The 22612-nt window shown below is 32.0% G+C and overlaps 1 protein-coding gene across 2 annotated transcripts in view; it reads right to left on the bottom strand.

The window, feature by feature from the left end:
• Positions 1–1739: 1739 nt before the first annotated feature.
• The window catches only part of LOC143075440 (PHD finger protein 12-like), a 42341-nt gene continuing 21468 nt past the window's right edge, over positions 1740–22612 (bottom strand). Inside the window, exons 5-15 of one of the 2 annotated variants that reach the window (XM_076250852.1) lie at positions 22123–22237; positions 18592–18724; positions 18184–18354; positions 17292–17435; positions 15329–15956; positions 13841–13963; positions 12490–12630; positions 11653–11748; positions 8784–8866; positions 7822–8049; positions 1740–6116 (exon numbers count right to left, since the gene is read on the bottom strand). In XM_076250852.1, the coding sequence (XP_076106967.1) occupies positions 5892–6116; positions 7822–8049; positions 8784–8866; positions 11653–11748; positions 12490–12630; positions 13841–13963; positions 15329–15956; positions 17292–17435; positions 18184–18354; positions 18592–18724; positions 22123–22237 (2087 nt within the window). In that variant the 3' untranslated portion in view covers positions 1740–5891. Of the gene's footprint in view, positions 6117–7821; positions 8050–8783; positions 8867–11652; positions 11749–12489; positions 12631–13840; positions 13964–15187; positions 15957–17291; positions 17436–18183; positions 18355–18591; positions 18725–22122; positions 22238–22612 lie in introns of both variants that reach the window. The other variant, XM_076250851.1, reaches the window with a different exon arrangement.

Raw genomic sequence — 22612 nt, 5'->3', positions numbered from 1 at the left:
AGAATAAATTTCTTTAATAACAAGAATGTGTCCAAAGTACACGGATGCCCCACTCACACTATCATTTTCCATGTTCAATGGACCATGAAATTGGATAAAAAATATAATTAGGCATTAAAATTAGAAAGATAATATCATAGGGAACATGTGTACTAAGTTTCAAGTTGATTGGACTTCAACTTCATCAAAAACTACCTTGACCAAAAACTTTAACCTGAAACATGCACTTTCATTTTCTATGTTCAGTGGACCGTGAAATTGGGGTCAAAAGTTTAATTTGGCTTTAAAATTAGAAAGATCATATCATAAGGAACATGTGTACTAAGTTTCAAGTTGATTGGACTTCAACTTCATCAAAAACTACCTTGACCAAAAACTTTAACCTGAAAAACTTTAACCTGAAACATGCACTTTCATTTTCTATGTTCAGTGGACCGTGAAATTGGGGTCAAAAGTTTAATTTGGCTTTAAAATTAGAAAGATCATATCATAAGGAACATGTGTACTAAGTTTCAAGTTGATTGGACTTCAACTTCATCAAAAACTACCTTGACCAAAAACTTTAACCTGAAAAACTTTAACCTGAAACATGCACTTTCATTTTCTATGTTCAGTGGACCGTGAAATTGGGGTCAAAAGTTTAATTTGGCTTTAAAATTAGAAAGATCATATCATAAGGAACATGTGTACTAAGTTTCAAGTTGATTGGACTTCAACTTCATCAAAAACTACCTTGACCAAAAACTTTAACCTGAAGCGGGACAGACGGACGAACGAACGAACGAACGAACGAACGAACAGACGGACGGACGAACGAACGAACGGACGCACAGACCAGAAAACATAATGCCCCTCTACTATCGTAGGTGGGGCATAAAAATACTAAAGTCGTCATTATTGAGAGCCAAAATATCATCCAAATATCTAAAAGTATTATTAAATTTGTTTATCAGATGTTGTTTCGATGGGTCTTTGCTTATTTTTGTCATAAATTGTAACTCATAGCAATACAAAAACAGGTCCGCAATAAGTGGTGCACAGTTAGTCCCCATTGGAATTCCGATAATCTGACGATATACGGAATCCCCAAAGCGAACAAAAATGTTATCTAGTAAAAATTCAAGGGCATATATAGTATCAAAGCATGTCCAATTGACATAGTTTTTTTGTTTATTGCTACTAAAAAATGACCTAAAAGAGTTTGAACATATATATTCACATTCTGACTTTTTAAATGCCCATTTAATTAGGTGTGTGAATTTTTTCTTAATGAGAATGTGAGGCAATGTGGTATACAGGGTAGAAAAATCAAAACTTTGAACAGATTTAAAATCACCAATATAAGCATGCAATTTATCAAGTACTTCCAACGAGTTCTTGACACTCCAAAAGTAATTAATTCCACTATTTTCGAAGGCCTTATTTGAACAATTTATTATCAGGTTTTTAATTGTACCAAGTGTGCTGGTAAGAAGAATAGACAAGTTCATAAACTGTCATGTATATTGGTAACAAGTGTGTGGGTTTTTTTTGTATATAAGTTGCATGTATAAGTTAATCTAATTTAACAATCCATCTGTACCATATCTCAAGTCATATGTCCACAATTTACAAAAATTTTGCATGCAAAAATAAATGTGGACAGATGTAGGGAGGTGTGTATAATCATACACCATGAACACCACATTCCCCAAGTAGATAATCCCACCTGGTAAATGAAATAATAAAAACAAGCTCTGTACTGGTATCTGATTTTAATTTGTAACCATGTTACAAAGACTAAAATGATCTCATAATGTATGATAAAAATTTCATGTTTATTTTACAATGGCAACCTTTTAATGCTATACACAAAAACAATAACAAAACATTGATCAAATGGCTACCCATCATGCTGTTAAAAGCTGCCACATAAAAGCTGTTACATACAGTACTGTGGATTCACTATTATTCATAGGATCCCAATTTTCAAAAGATTTCCAGGAGTAAAGGTGAACTATGAATTCAAATTTTTAACTATAAAAGTTAACATTTTCTATAGGCATGATTGTAGACATAGGCAAAGCCACCATATCAAATATCAACAAAATAGGTTTTTTCTCAATACAGGAAAATTGGTACTTAAAAAAATAAATGAATCCACAGTATGTACATGACTAATTCACAGAATATGTACTCCATAACTATGGTTTAAAACTTAGCCTTGTAGTGAATCTCTCCAACACACAATCTTAGGAAATAATATAACAATCATAAGCTGCTTGTAAACAGAACAATGCTGTGGATTCATTTTCATTTGTGCCATACCAATTCTTGTGGATTTCATGGCTAGATGTCAATCTTCAAAGAAAAACATTTTTTTTAATGTTTCCTGTATGCAGACTTTTGTAAAAAACAAGAAATCAAATATCCATGAAAATACTTCTTTCCTAATCTAAGAAAATTGGTACCCATGAATATTAATGAATCTACAGTACTTGAACTACACAGTTATCTAGTAACTTCAGTTGGTTAGGAAAAGAAAAGAATTTGTATAATGTAAGTTCTGGCAAAAAATCACTACATACAAAGATTCTTTTAAAATCAATATTGGCAAGCAGCTACTTAAATGGTTGAATGCAAAATTATTTGCAATCAAACCATAAGTCTGAAACTCAAAGAAAAATCATATTTTCCAATAAGATAAGATATTTTGGTATTGGTTTGAAAAAAAGACTTCAATAATTTCAAATAGGGATTTTTTTTTTTATCTATACTGGAAAGTTCATATCCTGAAAGATTATCAAAGAATAAAATGTATACATCAGTTCCCCTTTAGATGAGTCCACAAGTCATAGACTCCCCATTTTCTGAAATTATAAGTCCAATGTTGCATTTATTGAGTCCAAGGACGCATTGAGGATAAATACTTAAAGACTAGACATGCTAAGTTCTCAATGGAAACCTTCCTTAGACAACCAACAATCACTAAAATTATTAAACAAATTTTAAGCAGAGAACAAATCCAATCAACATCTATTGGTAATTATATGCTATTGGTGCACAGCAGATTTTTGTCTATGTTTCAAATTGCCATTGCAGTACATTGGGCTTTGCAATCATTAACAGCAGATTATGTTCCTTGTAGTACATGTACTGACTGCATCAGCAGTACTGATTGCCAATTTAAGAGTGTGGAGAAAGTTACAGGATCCAAAATTCCAAAAAGTTGTGCCAAATACGGCTAAGGTAATCTATGCCTGTAATAAGAAAATCGTTAGATTTTCGAAAATTCAGTTAGAGAAGGCTAAAATAACACTATATATTTTGTGCGTCAGAAGTGCTTTTTTGGATTTTCCTTCATCAACCATGCTCAAACCTAAACATTTGAAGGCCAGGTATACATAAATATCTAGAAACATTAAAAGCAAGATGGGTGCCATAATAAGCAATAATACCATTTATGATTGACATAATTTAAAACATCTAATTGTTTTCTATATGATTAATTTAGTGTAAAATGGTTTATACAACAATTTACATGTATCATACAAAATAAAAATTTCTTCAATAATGATATAGGTATTTATTTACACTAACAATGTAAAATGACACACTATAATGTATGTAATGCTCAATGCCCAGTTATGAAATATGATAAGTATATAAAATGGTCTTTTCCTGCAGTACATTGTATTCAAATATATATAAATGCTTCTTCGTACATGAGATTTAAACTTAAGTCAATGGTTATAGGTTATGAAGGTTAATTAACCAATCAAAAATTCTTCTTTGTATTCATCTTTTGTTTGTAGGTTATAAACATTTTACTCTTACATTCTAAATTTTGATAAACTTTCATTGTTTACACAGATCTGTGTGAAGTAATTATGTTGGTTATCAATTAATTGTACGATTTTAGAACAACATGTATTTATGTACAAAAAAGTAAGTTTGTGACAAATCAACAGTTGAATGTTTACTCCTTCATTAGTGTTAAATAAATTCAAAGGTAATACTGCTGTTCATATTCTTAAGATTTATTTTTCACAAATGAGATTATCAGAAAACTTTTTGGGCCTAAATATTCTTAATTCTAAATATTGTGTTTCCTATTATGAATGTACTATATCCATAGAGATGTAATACATCTCTTATTCATGAACATTAAATTATCAAATGTTGGTATTAAAAAAAAAAAAAAACACTTTTAGAGTGGAACTTTTTTGCACAAGAAAGGACTGTAGAATGTGTTTCTCTTAATCCTTTTTTTCAATATTCCTTTTATTTCAATTCTGTGTCCTCCGTTTCCTCTTAAGACATGGCTGTCTTTTTTTCACATATCACAATTGAGAAATGTTAATGAACAAATAGGAAATATTATGTACTAATTGAATTCTAAACATTTACCATTAGACCATAACAAGTAAACAACTTAATAACTAACAAGAATGTGTCCTCAGTACACGAATGCCCCACTCGCACTATCATTTTCTATGTTCAGTGGACCGTGAAATTGGGGTAAAATCTCTAATTTGGCATTAAAATTAGAAAGATCATATCATATGGAACACGTGTACCAAGTTTGAAGTCGATTGGACTTCAACTTCATCAAAAACTACCTCGACCAAAAACTTTAACCTGAAGCGGGACAGACAGACGAACGAACGGACGCACAGACCAGAAAACATAATGCCCCTCTACTATCGTAGGTGGGGCATAAAAAATAAACAAGCAGTCAGATCAAGTATAATCAACTGAAAATTAATTTGTATTGAATGTATTGACTACTTTAACAGATTTATTAACCTTTAGTTCGACATTCTGAGGGAAGATGATATTGTACAACATTGAGCTCATTGCTTTCATACAAAAATGTAAAACAAAAACAAATTTCCGTACAACAAACATTCATTAAGTGTAGAATAACTACTGACCTTATATGTACACTAACAAATTTAACAAAAAGAACTCCTTTGGCACATGTTAATAACATACATTTTTTTATTTTAGGTTATATCTACGGACTTTAAAGATATTTTTCGTTTAACCAAATTCAGAATATTTTGCAAAGGGAAAAATATAAGAGAGCTGACCATTGGATTGAGGTTCAAAATGCATAGGTATTACTACAGCAGGATAGGACAAAAAGAAGAATAATCATTTATGATCATATTCAAAGTGAATGTTTTAAAACCATTTTTGGATATCTGATTCTAAATAAACTTTGAACGATTTAAAAAAATAGAAACATACATCACATTTTTGTTTACCTCAATTCACATAAGGGCTATTCCAGAAAAAAATGTATGGGGGGGTTGGAAGGCACATTGTATTAATAATACATGGGTTATTGGTATCAGAGCAACTTTTCACACTATACTGCACTACAATTCTCAATTACAATTGTCTGGGTGGCGGGTGCTGACAAAAACTGCCTTCCAACCCCTCCATACATTTTTTTATGGAATAGCCCTAAGTTCAAAAATAAGGAGAATTCTTCAAAGTTCTAATCAAGAATTGAAAAATGTAAAAAAAAAAATGTGATAATCTTCCAAGGAAATCTTGTCACTAGCTATCTCCGAATAATTCAAAAGATATCCACAAAGCCTATCATTAACATAGTAGATGTACAACTTCATGTCATGTATTAAAAGCATATGTGCAAGAGTTGTTGAATTTTGTCATACTAGTTTCAAAGAGTTACTGATTACCAAAGAATAACAGTGAAACAACAGATAAGGTTTATATCTATCACTTCAACTTTGCTGTCAAAACCTGTGTTACATAAAAATATTACAACTAAAATCAATTGTAAGTCATGAAAAATTCAGCATACTTACAATCAATCTTAATCATAAGCCAGGAGAAGTAATAAATTGACTATATTCTATTTAAAATTATTACAATATTTATGGTGATGATGCTTTTAAAGTTGATTTAAGTAATGACATAGGTTCTTTTCGTCTTTCCGAACATGTAGCAGAAGTAGCATGGTCTACTATGCTAAATACAAACTGTAAACATCCAACTTTTATATAACTCCCATGATGCAATAGAGCTGTGCCTTCCCATCCTGCACCACTCCCTCCTATTAAACTAGAACTACTTCCTTTACAGTTGCAAGGTTTCTTAATCTGAAAGAGCGAAACAAATATTTAACAAAAAGGAGATAAACAATACAAGTTAAATCTCAGAAAAATAATTAATGCAGGGACTACTTTTCACAATTCAACATGCTTTAATTAAATTTTTCAATATTACATTAAATTTAAGGTATGTGATTGTGTATACTGCTTTTATATGGGGACGAAGTCCCCTATTACAGTAGAAAATTCAATAAAAAAAATTTTTTTTTAAAAATCGGGAAAATTTCCCGAATTTTTCATTGTACTAATAAACTCAAAATCGTTCAATTTTTTTTTTGTCGCGTTTTTGAATTTCCGGATCTGCGCAAAAATCTACTTCCGTTTCCGGTCTTGTTTACAAATGACTTTGAATAAAATGTATATTTATCAGTCTAAGAAAGGAACTAATACTAATTCGTTTTAAAAAAAATGTTTATTAAAAAAACGTTACCTGATGACAGCGTTTCATTGTTTACATTGAATATGACTTCATAACTTAAATAACATCAACACTAAAATCCCTAACAACAGAACCAAAATCAGAAACGTTACGGTATTTCCGTTTCTCTTTTTAACATTGTTGATTTAAAAAAAAAATTTGTAAGGGTTCCACGGAACCCAGTGTCTCGCCTACTTTTGCTGTTAATCGCAGACTCAACAAAAATGAAGAAAAACATCAATAAAAATTTTCCTCTCTATACTGTCTTTTGATTGAAAGAAGCTTCCAAGTTTGGTAAAAAATCCAGGATAGTTTATGAATCTAATAAATGTTTTATAAACTTTAACTGCAGACTGTATGTAATGTTAACTGGAAGAAAAACTAAGTCCATTTATAAGTAAAATACGGAAAAAGTGAATTTTTTTTTTTTACAAAATTTACTTCTGAATAATATCTTATGATCAGAAACAAGCTTTTGTCTAAGTTTGGTAGAAATCCAGGATAGTTTAAGAACATTATAAAAATTTTAAAAACTTAAACCACAGAGTGAATGTTTTGTTTCTTGGAAAAAAACTAAGTCCATTTATAAGTAAAATACGGAAAAGTGGAAATTTATTTTTACAAAATTTACTTCTGGATACTTTCTTATGATCATAAACAAGCTTCTGTCCAAGTTTGGTAGAAATTCAGTATAGTTTAAGAAAGTTATTAAAATTTCAAAAACTTTAACCACAGAGTGAATATTTGTGGACGCCGCCGACGACGACGACGCCGACGACGATGGAATGTAGGATCGCTTAGTCTCGCTTTTTCGACTAAAGTCGAAGGCTCGACAAAAATCATAAGCTTCGTCCCCATTCACAGGTAATGCCTGCCTCATATTAGTACACCTTTTTTTTCAAATATAAATTTATTGAAAAAGTTCAGCATAACAAGTAGTGAATGCATTGAAATATTTATAATTTGTATACCTCTTGTTATCTGAATTTGTTTTCTAGCTTGTAAAATATGCCAAGCACTAGCATATCATGCAGATATTATGTTTGAATTTAGCATTGTTCCTTTTTTATCAATTTTTTTTTTATTGTTGTATGATTTGCGTCAGTTAATACACTTAAAAAATTGGCTTCACACCAGGCATAGTAAAAAAAACATGCGAAAACTTTTGCGAAATCAGAAAAAAAACGTGTAACGGTCATTAATTGGTCAATATATAAAGCAATATGTCAAGTTATGAATATTAAAGACTTGAGAAGGGCGTTTGGAAAAACTTACATCATTTGCTCTTTGGCTCATTGTTATTCTGTCTTTCTCCTTTATCTCTTCTTTGGGTTCTTCTTTCACTTTTTGTTTATTTTTTCCAATTATTTTTCTGACAGCTGCCACCACTTTCGTAGGTTGTGGCGTGGTGGCAGGTTTGTCAGAAAAGTCACATGAATATAAAACATTGTCAACAGTTGTTCCATGTTCACTGTAGTTTAAAAGTTCATAATGTCTTGTTGTCTACAATTAAAATTTTCATATATAAATGATATTCTGACTTAACATAAGATTCTCACAATATTTTGTAATGTCTCCAAATGTTGTCATGAAAATGATCAAATTATTTTCTTCATGTGTGATATATTTTTTAATTGCACATCTACTACTGTGTATAAAGCATTTTTATTGATGTAGAACTCATGTTGAAGTTCTTGCATTTGTATAATATCGTAACCGTAACAAATTACATATTTCTAACATAAGGTGTCAAGTTAAGGTAACCTGCATGTGGGCCTTTCCTAAAGATTTGAATGTAACAAAAGTATTTTCTGCTAAAATACAGTATATGTACCTGATATATCTTTAAGGTGGTACCTAACACACTCACTAAAATTAATTTTCATAAAAATTTGACAAAGTATTTACTTTGACCCTATAACAAAAATATAAAAATTTCAAAAAATTTTAACCAACCATTTTATCAGAAAAATTTCACTGGTTATATAGCAGTTTGACAAACACCAATTTTGATCATTGAGAAGCTTAATATTTTCTTTACAACACAATGTATTTAAAACGTTTAGCTGACATTACAGAGTTATCTCCCTGTAGTGTAAGGTACCACCTTAAGTTGAAATTGAGAAAAATAATAATTTGCAGTCAATTAGAGTGAATTTTCCTAATGCATGTAGTGCAAGACTTTGGTTAGCTCTAAAAGTATTGCAAAGAAAACCTTTTACTCAGTGAATACTCACTTCATCGTAGAAAACCATTGCATGTTTTGGTGATATGAAATTACAATGTCCGTACTGTGATAAACAAACATCCATATCAGCACCTATAAACAGATCAAATTTACAACATTGCAATTAAACAAACAATAAGACAATTTTTTGTTGGTTGTTTGGCTATAGAATTGTAGAGTTCCTGTTGCTAAGTCTTTAGTTTTATATGTAGTGTTTTGTGCACTGCTTGTCTTTTTCTACTTTTTTTGGTTATTTTGATGTAAATTTATCTTTGATCTTCCCTTTGATATCTTCCTTATCTTGTTTTCTTTATTGATGCATAACACATATATGTGTATTCTTTCACTTTTAATGTCCAATTCTATTTCTTGATGAAATATAATTTATAAACATGCTTGTATGGAGTGGCTTCATTGATGCAGGCTTACCAAACTAAATAGAAAAATACTTAATAGAAGAGTTACCCTCTCAAACCTGAATGCAGACCTAAAACGACATGTATCAATTCATTCAAGCTTGCATACTGCTAAAGAAAAGCATCAAAATTAAGACGTTTTTAACAGTTTTTTTTTCTGATGGCTAGTCCGACCTGACCAAAGAAATAAAGACTGGAATGGACTAAATTAGACATGTCAAACTGAGAAAACTTGTTATAGCCCTGAATATGCAACTCTCACAGACAAAGAAATGAAAATTGGTTCACTTTTTCAAATTTTTATCACTATTCTTTTTGGGAAAGTAACAATTGAAATATGATGTTTTCATACATTCTTGTCACATGGGAAAAGTAAAACTAGAGGCTCTAAAGAGCCTGTGTCGCTCACCTTGGTCAATGTGAATATTAAACAATGGACACAGATGGATTCATGAAAAAATTGTGTTTTGGTGATGGTGATGTGTTTGTAGATCTTACTTTACTAAACATTCTTGCTGCTGACAATTATCTCTATCTATAACAGTACTTTCTGTGGAAAATCTTATTGAAAATCTTCAAATTTTAAGAAAATTGTTAAAAATTGACTATGAAGGGCAATAACTCCTTAGGGGGTCAATTGACTATTTTGGTCATAGTGACTTATTTTTAGTTCTTACTTTGCTGTACAGTATTGCTGTTTACAGTTTATCTCTATCTATAATAATATTCAAGATAACAAAAAAAACAGCAAAATTTCCTCAAAATTACCAATTCAGGGGCAGCAACCTAACAACCGATTATCCAATTCATCTGAAAATTCCAGGGCAGATAGATCGTGACCTGATCAACAATTTTACTTCCTGCCAAATGCTTTGTTTTTTGAGTTATAAGCCAAAAACTGCATTTTACCCCCATGTTCTATTTTTAGCCATGGCGGCCATCTTGGTTTGTTGGCCGAGTTACCGGACACATTTTTTTAACTAGATACCCCAATTATGGCTAAGTTTGGTTAAATTTGGCCCAGTAGTTTCAGAGGAGAAGATTTTTCTAAAAGATTACTAAGATTTGCTCTAAATGCTTTGGTTTTTGAGTTATAAGCCAAAAACTGCATTTTACCCCTATGTTCTATTTTTAGCCATGGCGGCCATCTTGGTTGGTTGGCCGGGTCACCGGACACATTTTTTTAACTAGATAGGCCAATAATGATTATGGCCAAGTTTGGTTAAATTTGGCCCAGTAGTTTCAGAGAAGAAGATTTTTCTAAAAGATTACTAAGATTTAAGAAAAATTGTTAAAAATTGACTATAAAGGGCAATAACTCCTAAAGTGGTCAACTGACCATTTTGGTCATGTTGACTTATTTGTAGATCTTACTTTGCTGAACATTATTGCTGTTTACAGTTTATCTCTATCTATAATAATATTCAAGATAATAACCAAAAACAGCAAAATTTCCTTAAAATTATCAATTCAGGGGCAGCAACCCAACAACGGGTTGTTCGATTCATCTGAAAATTTCAGGGCAGATAGATCTTGACCTGATGAACAATTTTACTCCATGTCAGATTTGCTCTAAATGCTCTGGTGTTTTAGTTATAAGCCAAAAACTGCATTTTACCCCTATGTTCTATTTTTAGCCATGGTGGCCATCTTAGTTGGTTGGATGGGTCACGCCACACATTTTTTAAACTAGATACCCCAATGATGATTGTGGCCAAGTTTGGATTAATTTGTCCCAGTAGTTTCAGAGGAGAAGATTTTTGTAAAAGATAACTAAGATTTACGAAAAATGGTTAAAAATGGACTAAAAAGGGCAATAACTCCTAAAGGGGTCAACTGACCATTTCGGTCCCGTTGACTTATTTGTAAATCTTACTTTGCTGAACATTATTGCTGTTAACAGTTAAACTCTATCTATAATAATATTCAAGATAATAACCAAAAACAGCAAAATTTCCTTAAAATTATCAATTCAGGGGCAGCAACCCAACAACGGGTTGTCCGATTCATCTGAAAATTTCAGGGCAGATAGATCTTGACCTGATAACCAATTTTACCCCATCTCAGATTTGCTCTAAATGCTTTGGTTTTTGAGTTATAACCCAAAAACTGCATTTTTGAGTTATAACCCAAAAACTGCATTTTACCCCTATGTTCTATTTTTAGCCATGGCGGCCATCTTGGTTGGTTGGCCGGGTCACGCCACACATTTTTTAAACTAGATACCCCAATGATGATTTTGGTCAAGTTTGGTTAAATTTGGCCCAGTAGTTTCAGAGGAGAAGATTTTTGTAAAAGTTAACGACGACGGACGACGACGGACGCAAAGTGATGGGAATAGCTCACTTGGCCCTTCGGGCCAGGTGAGCTAAAAAGTTATTGTAGAGGGGTTTATGTTTAATTTTCTGAATGAATAGGTATTGGCTTGACTTTAACTTGAAAGGGGACATAAATCTGACTTACCAGTGCCAATATTTAGGGTTCTGTAAGACATTGGTATTGGCTGACCTTTACTTGTAAGAGGACATAAAACAGCTCTAGCTTGTACATCGGGATTATCTACAATAAAAACAATAAACATTGGTTAAAAATGCAAATAATAAGAATGATATAGTTCTAGCACATTTTCTTAAAAGAATATAAAGCATAAAAGTTGACTTTACATAGACAACTGTTTTTTTCGGTTTTTTTGGCACCTGTACATGTACTCTTACCATTCTATTTTTGTTTTTTGTTGTTATTTCATTATTTTGCTTTTCAGGAAAACTTACAGTAAGACCCAGATTTTGGCTAATGCATCTGGTTAATTTCACATGCACAACAGAATTTTAGCAATCTCTAACTTTTCACTTCATTTTTGTTTTTTTTTATAACAAATTTACAAACAACACAAAATGCTATATAAAATATATTTCAAGAATTCTTGACCCTAAAATGTTAAAGGGTTGATGGTCAAAGGAGACAAGTCATTCAAACCCCATATTTGTAACTATTGATACTTTACAGTTTCTTTAATGAAAACAATTCATTCAAAAAACCTTTCTTTTTCCCTATTGTAACAATAAACATGTCATGTATATCTGTCAGCCCAACAGAAGTTTCAATTGAAACAATGTTAAAAACTTTTCCATAATATCTGTTCTTGTTGAAATAAATTTTCTATGACCTTCAATACTGTGAGATTTGTTCAACTTGGACCTTCTAGTATGAAGAAACTTTTATATTGTGACAAATCAACCTGACAATTAAACAAATCCATTCCTGAAACCTTACTTTAAAATTTTGAGAAAATCAACTTACCTGACTGTGAAAACAATCCATTAAGAACTCCTTTCTTTGTGACTGTTGTGGTAACTGACTGTTTGTTAGGAAGGAGCTGTTGCAATCGTTGCCATGCCAATATCTGTATTAACTTTTCATCAAGTTTGCTTAGTTCTATCTCTGTAAAATAATACTTTTAAATAAGAATTATCTCTGTAAAATAATACTTTTAAATAAGAATTATCTCTGTAAAATAATACTTTTAAATAAGAATTATCTCTGTAAAATAATACTTTTAAATAAGAATAATCTCTGTAAAATAATACTTTTAAATAAGAATTATCTCTGTAAAATAATACTTTTAAATAAGAATTATCTCTGTAAAATAATACTTTTAAATAAGAATTATCTCTGTAAAATAATACTTTTAAATAAGAATTATCTCTGTAAAATAATACTTTTAAATAAGAATAATCTCTGTAAAATAATACTTTTAAATAAGAATTATCTCTGTAAAATAATACTTTTAAATAAGAATTATCTCTGTAAAATAATACTTTTAAATAAGAATTATCTCTGTAAAATAATACTTTTAAATAAGAATTATCTCTGTAAAATAATACTTTTAAATAAGAATAATCCCACTAATTATATACCATACTTTATTATCAAGTTTTCTGATTGTTTTAATTTTATGTATCATTTTCTGCAAGATGTTTGAATTTCATAGAGAAAGTATTCCTTGCAAAAATGTATTTTTGTCATTCATATTTTAATTTTTCAACATCATTATTCTTTTAATATCCAAATCTTAAGGATTACACTTTTACACAATGTTATTATGACATATTTTTCTCAGAGTGTAACAGTGTATATACCTTGCTTACCATCAACAACATGAGGGTGTTGTCTAGATTTTTAAAAAGAGTTTTAGGCAGTTTACACACTTACTATGACATCAAGACATTGCAACAGTAATATTTATATTTAAAAGCACTAGCTAAGTTCTGTAGATATAAACTTCTTTTGAGGCATGCAGTGTGTTTTCTATTACTGAAGATTCATTAGTTTTCGTTGGTACCAAGTTTCGTGGATAAGGGAAAACTTGCATGGTCGTAGATACTTAATTTTGTGGTTTTGCTGAAGTCAGCATACAAGCCTATAGAAAATTTGCCATTCGTTGAAGATTTTAATTTTGTGGTTCACCTGTAACCACTAAATCCATGAAAATTGGTATCCAACAAATATTAAAAAATCCACAGTAATTACTATGCAGCTAAAACATTCAAGTTGTATATGTTATAAACGGTTGGACTTTAAATCTTTACATCTTTTTTGTGGAGTTTGTGATTGGTGGTGCAATAATGGTGTAATGTGACAGTATACATACCTCCTGACCCATCAAGACATTGCTGCAGCGTGTTATTGAGAGATACTATTGCATTGGTGGAGTTTTGTGGATTAGCTGTGGACACTTTTGGCGTTGAGATCGTTATACTTCCTGATGGTTTTACTGCAAAGAGAAATCAACATTCAGAAAACTGTTTTTAAACAAAGCAAAGTATTCTTATCTTGTTTTACCCCATTCTGAAAGACTACATTTTTTTCGTTAATGCGCCTGGTAGACTGAATTATTAAGTATTTTTACCAACAATAACTACCATAAACTGTCTTTGTTTTTCACTGTCTTTATTTCAACTCTGCAAGGGGTAAAAACTTAACACGTGCAATTCAGAAATTTACAAAAAAAGTCTTTTGACAGTCTTCATGATGAACTGTTTAATCTACAGGCCCAGACCTCAATTTTTGAAATTTTTTAGTTAGATACTGTTGGCCTGTAGATATGATTTTTACAGGCCAGAGAGCTATTTTACAAGCCTGGGCTGCCATTCAGGATGAAGACTGTTTTGATGTAGGTTATTTGTTAACCTTTAAATGTCTTATTTTTTTTATTTTCTGATAGCTGTCCAGTTGAACGATACACAACTCCTTTTTTTCATACAAACACATTAACAGCATTTAGAATAACACTGGATCCAGATATCTTCTTCCAATGATTCATTTAATAATAACTTGATTTTTTTTTTTAGGTTTAATCATTGGTTTCAACACTAAACACACATCTTTTCAGCACCTATAGAACAATAAAAACACTATAAACACCAAAAATTTAAATTTTATAATTATTAAATTTCAGGAAGTTCAGTGCACTTTGAATTCAACCCAATAATTGTTTTAAAAAAAAAAAGCCATGAAAGATATGCATGATTTAATTCAGTAGCGTAAAACTTCTGATTTTATAATTTTCAAGTATAATTATTCAATCTGACATAATAATTTATCAAGACCCTGCTTGCTATACATGCTATATGACCTGTTAACACAGAGAATTGTCTCCCCAGTTTTAGCTTATCACACCCATTGGCCATTATCAAGTTATATGTCTAATTCTGTCTTCAAAGGCAAAAGTCTATGGCCAGAAAAAAAAGCAAAGGGTACAAAAATTATACTCAAGTGAAGCAATTAAAATCAAATCAGTTGAAATCGAACTAATTAGATTTTGGTGTTCAAAAATTATTCTTTACAATATAATTTTGCATCAGCTGCAGGCCTTCAAGTTTTATATTTGCCATTTCATAATAATAAGTGAACACTTATGTTAATGATGAGAAAGTAAAAGGTGACGGAGAAAAAGTTGATGATGTTCTCCACAGTGATCCCTTATAATCTTACAAACCTGAAGGAGGAGCGGACACTGTGATGACTTTAGCTGTAGACGAAGGCGTCACTTTCCCCTGAACATTGCTTACTTTGACTGTTGCTGCCCCTCCTCTAGGAGAAAGAATTGACGTAGGATTGCTGCCACTAATATTTTTACCTGCCAAGTTATTGCCTGCTGCCTTGCCCGCTTGATTGGGACCAAGGACTTTAGTCACTACTGTGTTGTTGCTTTTGTTTATAGCACTAATTACAATATTTTTGCCCGAGGGCATCGTCACTGCTGATGACTTGTCAGAATTCCAATTTAAACGCACTATATTTGGTTGAGGGCTGTCCACACTATTGCTCCGTGATTTGGCTCCAACGTTTTCTAATTTCTGAGATGTGTCAGTTTCAGAATTAATAGCACTAGCTCCTGAGTTGGAAAAAGAGGCTCCAGGTGGATGCAACAATGACACGGCACCACCTTTACTAATATCTAAAGGTCCATTTGAGAAACAATCAGGTGAGCTTAATGATCCATTAAATGATGTCCGTTCGTTTTCTAACACTGATGATTTACCATCACTCCCACATATCACATCGGAGACTAAACTGTCATTTGACGATGAATCCATACTGTCTCTATGTACAACAGGTTGTATTGCAGCAGTGGGTTTCTCTGGTTTAGATGTTGAAGATGCTGACGATGATGGTGGTTTTGAGCCATCTGAATTTTTCTGTGACCGACTTTGTGCAAGATGACGAGCTATACTCGTTTGCAGGCATACAACAGATGACAACCACTTTAGAGAAAAATAAAATATTCAAATGATAAAACAAATAAACATTCAAGTTCTCAGTTAACTAAAACTTGTAAATTTTAGTATTTTTGTTTTTTCTAGCAACCAAATTAATTTTGAAATTACAAAGAACCTTTCTTTTTCTGTTAATATTTGCTACAAATATATGTATGCATTCAATTGTGATTTAAACGTGTCCCTTATTTCATATCCCATAAAACACTTCCATCTGCATAGATGCCAACCCCCTTTTGACACAATTCGTAACAAACTATCAAATTTTCCGTATTTTTGAAAAGTTTTCAGTAATCATTCATAAACTTGCATTTACCAATAAAAATTACTGACAAGTGGTTGCTAAATGATGTGCACTAAAATTTGTCGTTCAACATGTTGTCTTTAGTATGTATTCCATTCATTAATTTTGTAGATGTTCTCCACTCGTACATTTTCGTTTTGTCAAGGAGAGGTAGAGAAAGGGGAAAAGCTACTTTAAAATGCAGGTATGCCTCTATGGAAGTCAGTTAGTTCCCAACAATAGGCTAATACTCCCGAGAAACCGGAGGCATTACATTGGCGTTTTCTAAGTACCGGACCAGGACAGAAAAGTAATGATAAAAATTCGCGTTTTACAAAATTGAACGGCGATGATTGGGAATCCGTAACTATTTGACTTTGACCGTAATAGCGTAGTTTTTATCGCAAAATCGGAAAAACTACGGAAAAATCGTAATGGTTGGCATCTATGCATCTGTATTTACTACTCATCTACTCAATCAACTTTCCTTTTTTTTTTTAATAATTCCAATTCTGAATAAACACTATGTATCGTAGAGTGTGAATGTCATGTGATATTGAATTAGCTTATTACATGATGAGAAAGACGTCTTGTATCCAAAATATCAATATCAATAACAAGTGGTATGTATAATTTTTAAAAGTACATAAAAATTGATAGGTTATAATTGACACTTTTTTTTTTTTACAAATAACATTCAAATTCCCAGATAAACACACAATAAAATGAATTGATTATTGTGGATTTATTTATTTTCGTGGGTACCAATTTTCGTGGATTGAACAAAACATACACTTTCGTGGACATTTAAATTCGTGGTTCTGCCAAAGTCTGCAAACAAGCCTATGGGAAATTTGGAATTCGTTGAACATTTAAATTCGTGGTTCACCTTTACACACGAAATCCACGAAAATTGGTATCCAACGAATAATAATGAATCCACAGTATTATTGACACACCCTTTTTTGTTGTTTCTATCCTTATGTTTGAAATGGTTATATTAACCCCTGTCAATATAAAACTAATTTCCAATAGCTTACATCTTCTTCCTCTTCTGGAGTAATTTCTGACAACCTTTCTTGACCAGGCTGGGTTGTCTCCCCATGGTTGGTACATAAAGGTTCCGTAACTCTGGGTAATAATGCTGGTGGATTGAGATAATGATCTTTTATTGCATGAGGAATCTGTAAATAGATTATTATAATGTAAATCACTGCATCAATGTATATACTGATATTTGTGAGTTGTGGCTTTCTAAAGTTTTCCAAAGAGTTGTTGTCTTATGTTCTAAATGCATTTTGTTATTTGGTGAATTCTGTTTTGGTAACATCTTTGTGATAGGTTCTATAGTTTCTGTTTAATTTATTCACAATTTTTCTATACTTGGGATAAGAGTGCTTGACATACTGTACAGAGAAATACTGTTCAAGACTTGAATGTTGCTTTCTAAAGCCTTTTGGATTTTTGTGTTGCTCAGTTGCTGTCACACTGACATCTTCAGTTTTTTTATTCATACCTACAAATGTAAGAAATCTAATTCTTCTGTTTCTAGCTCAAGTATTGTTATTGTAAAACTATTTTTCAAACAAACCAATGTGTCAGTGCAAAGTATGGAACCTTTTCAGCTCTATGGTCTGGTTGTTGTCGCTTTGACACATTCCCCATTTCCATTTATAATTTATTGTTTCTTATTGTTTCTTACTATTATAAATAATAAATAGGTTTTCATTAATTCCCCTCTTTTAGATTCAAAGGAGCTTAACCCATAGTAATTTATATCACAAATGAAAATTTACTATTGGCTCACGTAAATTCAGGAATGACCCTGTCAGCACTATTTGCCAAATTATTTTCAGGTCCAGCCATTTTTACTCTCGCACTGTTATTATTTTCTTAACTTCACTTCATTGCAAAATATCTTATCTAATTTACCGCAGTTGTTTTACGTAGTGGATGTTTCATTTTGATTCTGAATGGAGGATTTTTTCTGTGAGCCTTCTTCAAAAAGTCCAGTTTTATTCCATCCTGGTTTATATGACCACTAAATCTGTTCCAAAGTTTGATCCTCTCTGAATAACTAACAGTCTGTAGTAGATTCTGATCCTGGAAAGAGCAAAAAGAATATTTCCCAATAAAAGAAAGCAATTTTAGTGCTTTTGAGGTGCATTCCATACAATTATAAATCAAATTCATAAAAATCTAATTGACTGGGTCTTACAAGAATAAATGCTTCATACATGTTTCTTAGATATAAATTACATTGTTTTTATTACATATGACTTTTGTTTACTCTCTGACAGTTATAAGCAAATAATGTTTTTTAATGATTCAATAACTTACAACAAAATTTTCTGGATGATTTGGACAAATCCATCTGACTGTTGGCAGGGAAACCATTGGTGGGTCCAGGCAATCCATATGGTAGAGTAAAGGGCAATAGTCACATTGGACCAGCGGACCAACTCTGCAGCTCCTGAAATAATTAAATTATAAGATAATGTGACACCTACTTTAGTAGGCAGGCATTACAATTGAAAATGTGAAATGGCTTTACCAATTACACTGTTCAGTGGCGGATCCAGAAATTTTCATAAGTTGGGGCCCACTGACTGCCTTAGAAGGGGACAGCTCTAGTCACCCTTCAGTGATTCCCTATATAAGCAAACAAATTTTTATCCCAAAAAGGGCACCCCCCCCCCCCACCCCCAATCTGCCTCTGCTGTTGCAAAAGGCAAATGATTTCTTCACTTCTGTCCTGCCTGAAAAAGCTCCTGTTAGTGTAGAAGTGTAATGTTGATTGAAAAAGATAAGACAAAATACTAATATTATTACTTATACAAAATTTTTTAAAAAAATAATGCATTTTATACCAGTTAACCAGATGCTCCGCAGGACGCAGCTTTATATGACCGCAGAGGTCGAACCCTGAACAGTTGGGGCAAGTATGGACACAACATTTAAGCTTGATACAGCTCTGAATTTGGATTGTGATTAAATAGTTGACACAACATAGGTTTCTGACACAGAATGAATGTGGTCTAAGAACTTAAACTTAAAATTTTTAAATTGGACATTTACCTATTATGGTCCAATATCCAAAATCTAAATACATGGTTACATTCAGCATATCACAGAACCCCAAGAATTCAATTTTTGATGAAATCAAATAATGTTCAATTTTAGACCCTTTAGACCTCAATGTTACCAATTTGATAAATGGGCCCATATATTAAAAATCTAAATACATGGTTAGATTAAGCATATTGAAGAACCCCATATATTCAATTTTTGTTAAAATCAAACAAAGTTTAATTTTTGACCCTTTGGCCCTAAATGTAGACCAATTTGAAAACGGGACAACACTGTGCAATTGCACATTTCTTGCTATTGCTCAAAACTGTGCAATTGAAAATTTCTTGCTATTGCACAATATTGTGCAATTACATATTTCTTGCTATTGCACAATACTGTGTAATTGAAGATTTCTTGCTATTGCACAATACTGTGCAATTGAAGATTTCTTGCTATTGCACAATACTGTGCAATTGAAGATTTCTTGCTATTGCGGAATACTGTGCAATTGAAAATTTCTTGCTATACTTAATATAATAATTTTGGACCCCGATTTGGACCAACTTGAAAACAGGACCAAAAATTAAGAATCTGAAAAAAAAAAAAAAGTAAAAACACAAAAATACTGAACTCCGAGGAAAATTCAAAAAGGAAAATCAAAAATCAAAAGGCAAAATCAAAAGTCCAAGCACATCAAACGAATGGATAACAACTGTCATATTCCTGACTTGGTACAGGCATTTTCTAATGTAGAAAATGGTGGATTGAACCTGGTTTTATAGCTAGCTAAACCTCTCACTTGTATGACAGTCGCATCAAATTCCATTACATTGTCAACGATGCATGAACAAAACAAACATACTCAAAGAGTAAAAATGTCAAAAATAGGGGTACAACAGTCAATGTTGTGTTATCATCTTAATATCACTACATAAACAACAAATGTAACAAAGTAGCACAAAAAGGCATACATCAAATTCAACACATGGTTAGATTTGGCATATCAAAGAACCCCAATAATTCATTTTTTGATGAAATCAAACAAAGTTTAATTTTGGAACCTTTTGGGCCCTAATTCGTTGGGACCAAAACTCCCAAAATCAATCCCAACCTGCCTTTTGTGCTCATAAACCTTATGTTAAAATTTCATAGATTTCTGTTTACTTATACTAAAGTTATTGAGCAAAAACCAAGAAAAATGCTTAAGTGGACCCTTTTTGGCCCCTAATTCCTAAACTGTTAGGACAAAAACAACCAAAATCAATCACAACCTTCCTTTCATGGTCATAAACCTTGTGTTTCAATTTCATAGATTTCTTTTTACTTTTACTAAAGTTAGAGTGCGAAAAACCAAATGTCTTCGGACGACTACGACAACAACGCCAACGTGATACAATATACAACCAACAAATTTGCAATTTTTGCGGTCTTATAAAAATGAAAATAAATATCAGTGTTCTCCCTAGGATTTTTGGATAGCGCTGTGGTAAGCGCGTAATTTTCGACAATTCTCAGTAACTTTATCGCGGCGCGCGGTTTGTTTGTAATTGATTTGTTATGTGTTTTTATTATATCATGCTGTTGATGTTTCCTCTTGTTATGATGTCCTTGTCATGCTCATGGAAGTTACAGTGTATCCCTTAATGATGCTTTGTTTGTTAATGTTATTGTCTGGATATAGAAGTCTGAAGAGTCTTTTTTTCTCCATTGTAAATTCATATATTAAATCTTCATACTATCTATGTATAAAACTGAAGGAAGAGTCTTTTTCTATGATGGATCTACACCAGACTGCCTGTGCCAAGATTTCTTAGCACCATCAGGTAATGTTGCAGAACATGTAGGACCAACAATAAAGTCATTGTCAGCTTCTGTTTGGTTTTGTAACAAACTGTAGCAGTGTACTGTTTACCTTACGACGTTTGACAGGAATTGACATTTTTTAGCATAAAGATTTCTGATTTTTATGACCTAAACGTTTTATAATATTTAAATGGCCTAATCCAAGCTGGACATCGAGAAAGTAAAATTTCTCAAGTCGTATCAGCTTAGGTTTGTTTTGCTAATCATATCCTCTCAAATTGTTATCAAATGGAAGAATTTCTGACTAAATTATAAGTTCGAATAGGGGATAATTAATATTTAAAAGACTTGATCATTTTCGGGGTTCGTATGGATAGTAAACCTGGCAAATAATTTGTAACAAACCCCTGTGTTTGATCGTTTTTAAAATCACCGTTTGTTCAAAGTTCGTAAAACAAGTTTGTGAGTGACGTCGGGAAATGCGGTCAATTCATTTCATCACATTTCATTCATATATGCCTCTATATTTTCTTTAAATTAAAAAAATCGATGTCAATGTTGAAATCTTTGTTTATTTTGATCTTCCAAAAACACCATTTTTGTAAAATTTATTAGACTGGTCCCGTGAAGTTACTTTAATACAACGGAAATAATTCATTCAAAAATCGTAACCAGTCGATCACGTGATCCGAAGTGAAAAATAAGCGGGAAATTTGAAAAAAATTGAAAAATACGGAAAAAAATATAGCGACGCGGTTGCGTTGGATAGCGCTGCGGTCAGTGCAATAGGATAGCGGGGAATTGCAATAGCGCTGAAAAGTGCTGTGCTAAAACAGCCTGGGGAGAACACTGAATATTTTCAAATCTGACTCTAAAAACTATGATGTATTCACTAACAACTTAAATTTTAAAACTGCCCATTTCTCAATTAATACATGCTGGTTTTCATTGAAACCATGCATCCCATTTTCTATTTTTTATGTGCCAGTGTCTCACCTATCACACATGAAGCATGTTTTAGCTGGTAATGGAACTATCCCATTGTCCAACTCATGTGCTAATTTCTTCTGTGTATTCCTGTCTCGTCCCCACCATTTTCTCTTACTAGAACCTATGAAATAAATTTATAAAGAAATATTAATTACACATGAAACCAGGTGCTCCGCAGGGCGCAGCTTTATACGACCGCAGAGGTCGAACCCTGAACAGTTGGGGCAAGTATGGACAAAACATTCAAGCGTGATACAGCTCTGAATTTGGATTGTGATCAAATTTTTGACATTACATGGGTTTTTTTTACACAAAACAAATGTCAAGATTTTACAAATCAATTAAAGATTTCTTCTTCAAACTTTTTAAATCTAAAATTAAATAGTTGACACAGCATAGGTTTCTGACACAGAATGAATGTGGTCTAATGAACTTAAAAAAAAATGTTTGCCTTTGAGCAATTCACTATGCTGTTGAATATTAATCCTCTCAAAAA

This window comes from Mytilus galloprovincialis, chromosome 5 (genome assembly GCF_965363235.1).
Source record: "Mytilus galloprovincialis chromosome 5, xbMytGall1.hap1.1, whole genome shotgun sequence".
NCBI lineage: Eukaryota > Metazoa > Mollusca > Bivalvia > Mytilida > Mytilidae > Mytilus > Mytilus galloprovincialis.
Note: the sequence above shows the minus strand (reverse complement) of the source record. Positions and strands in the feature narration are given on the sequence as shown.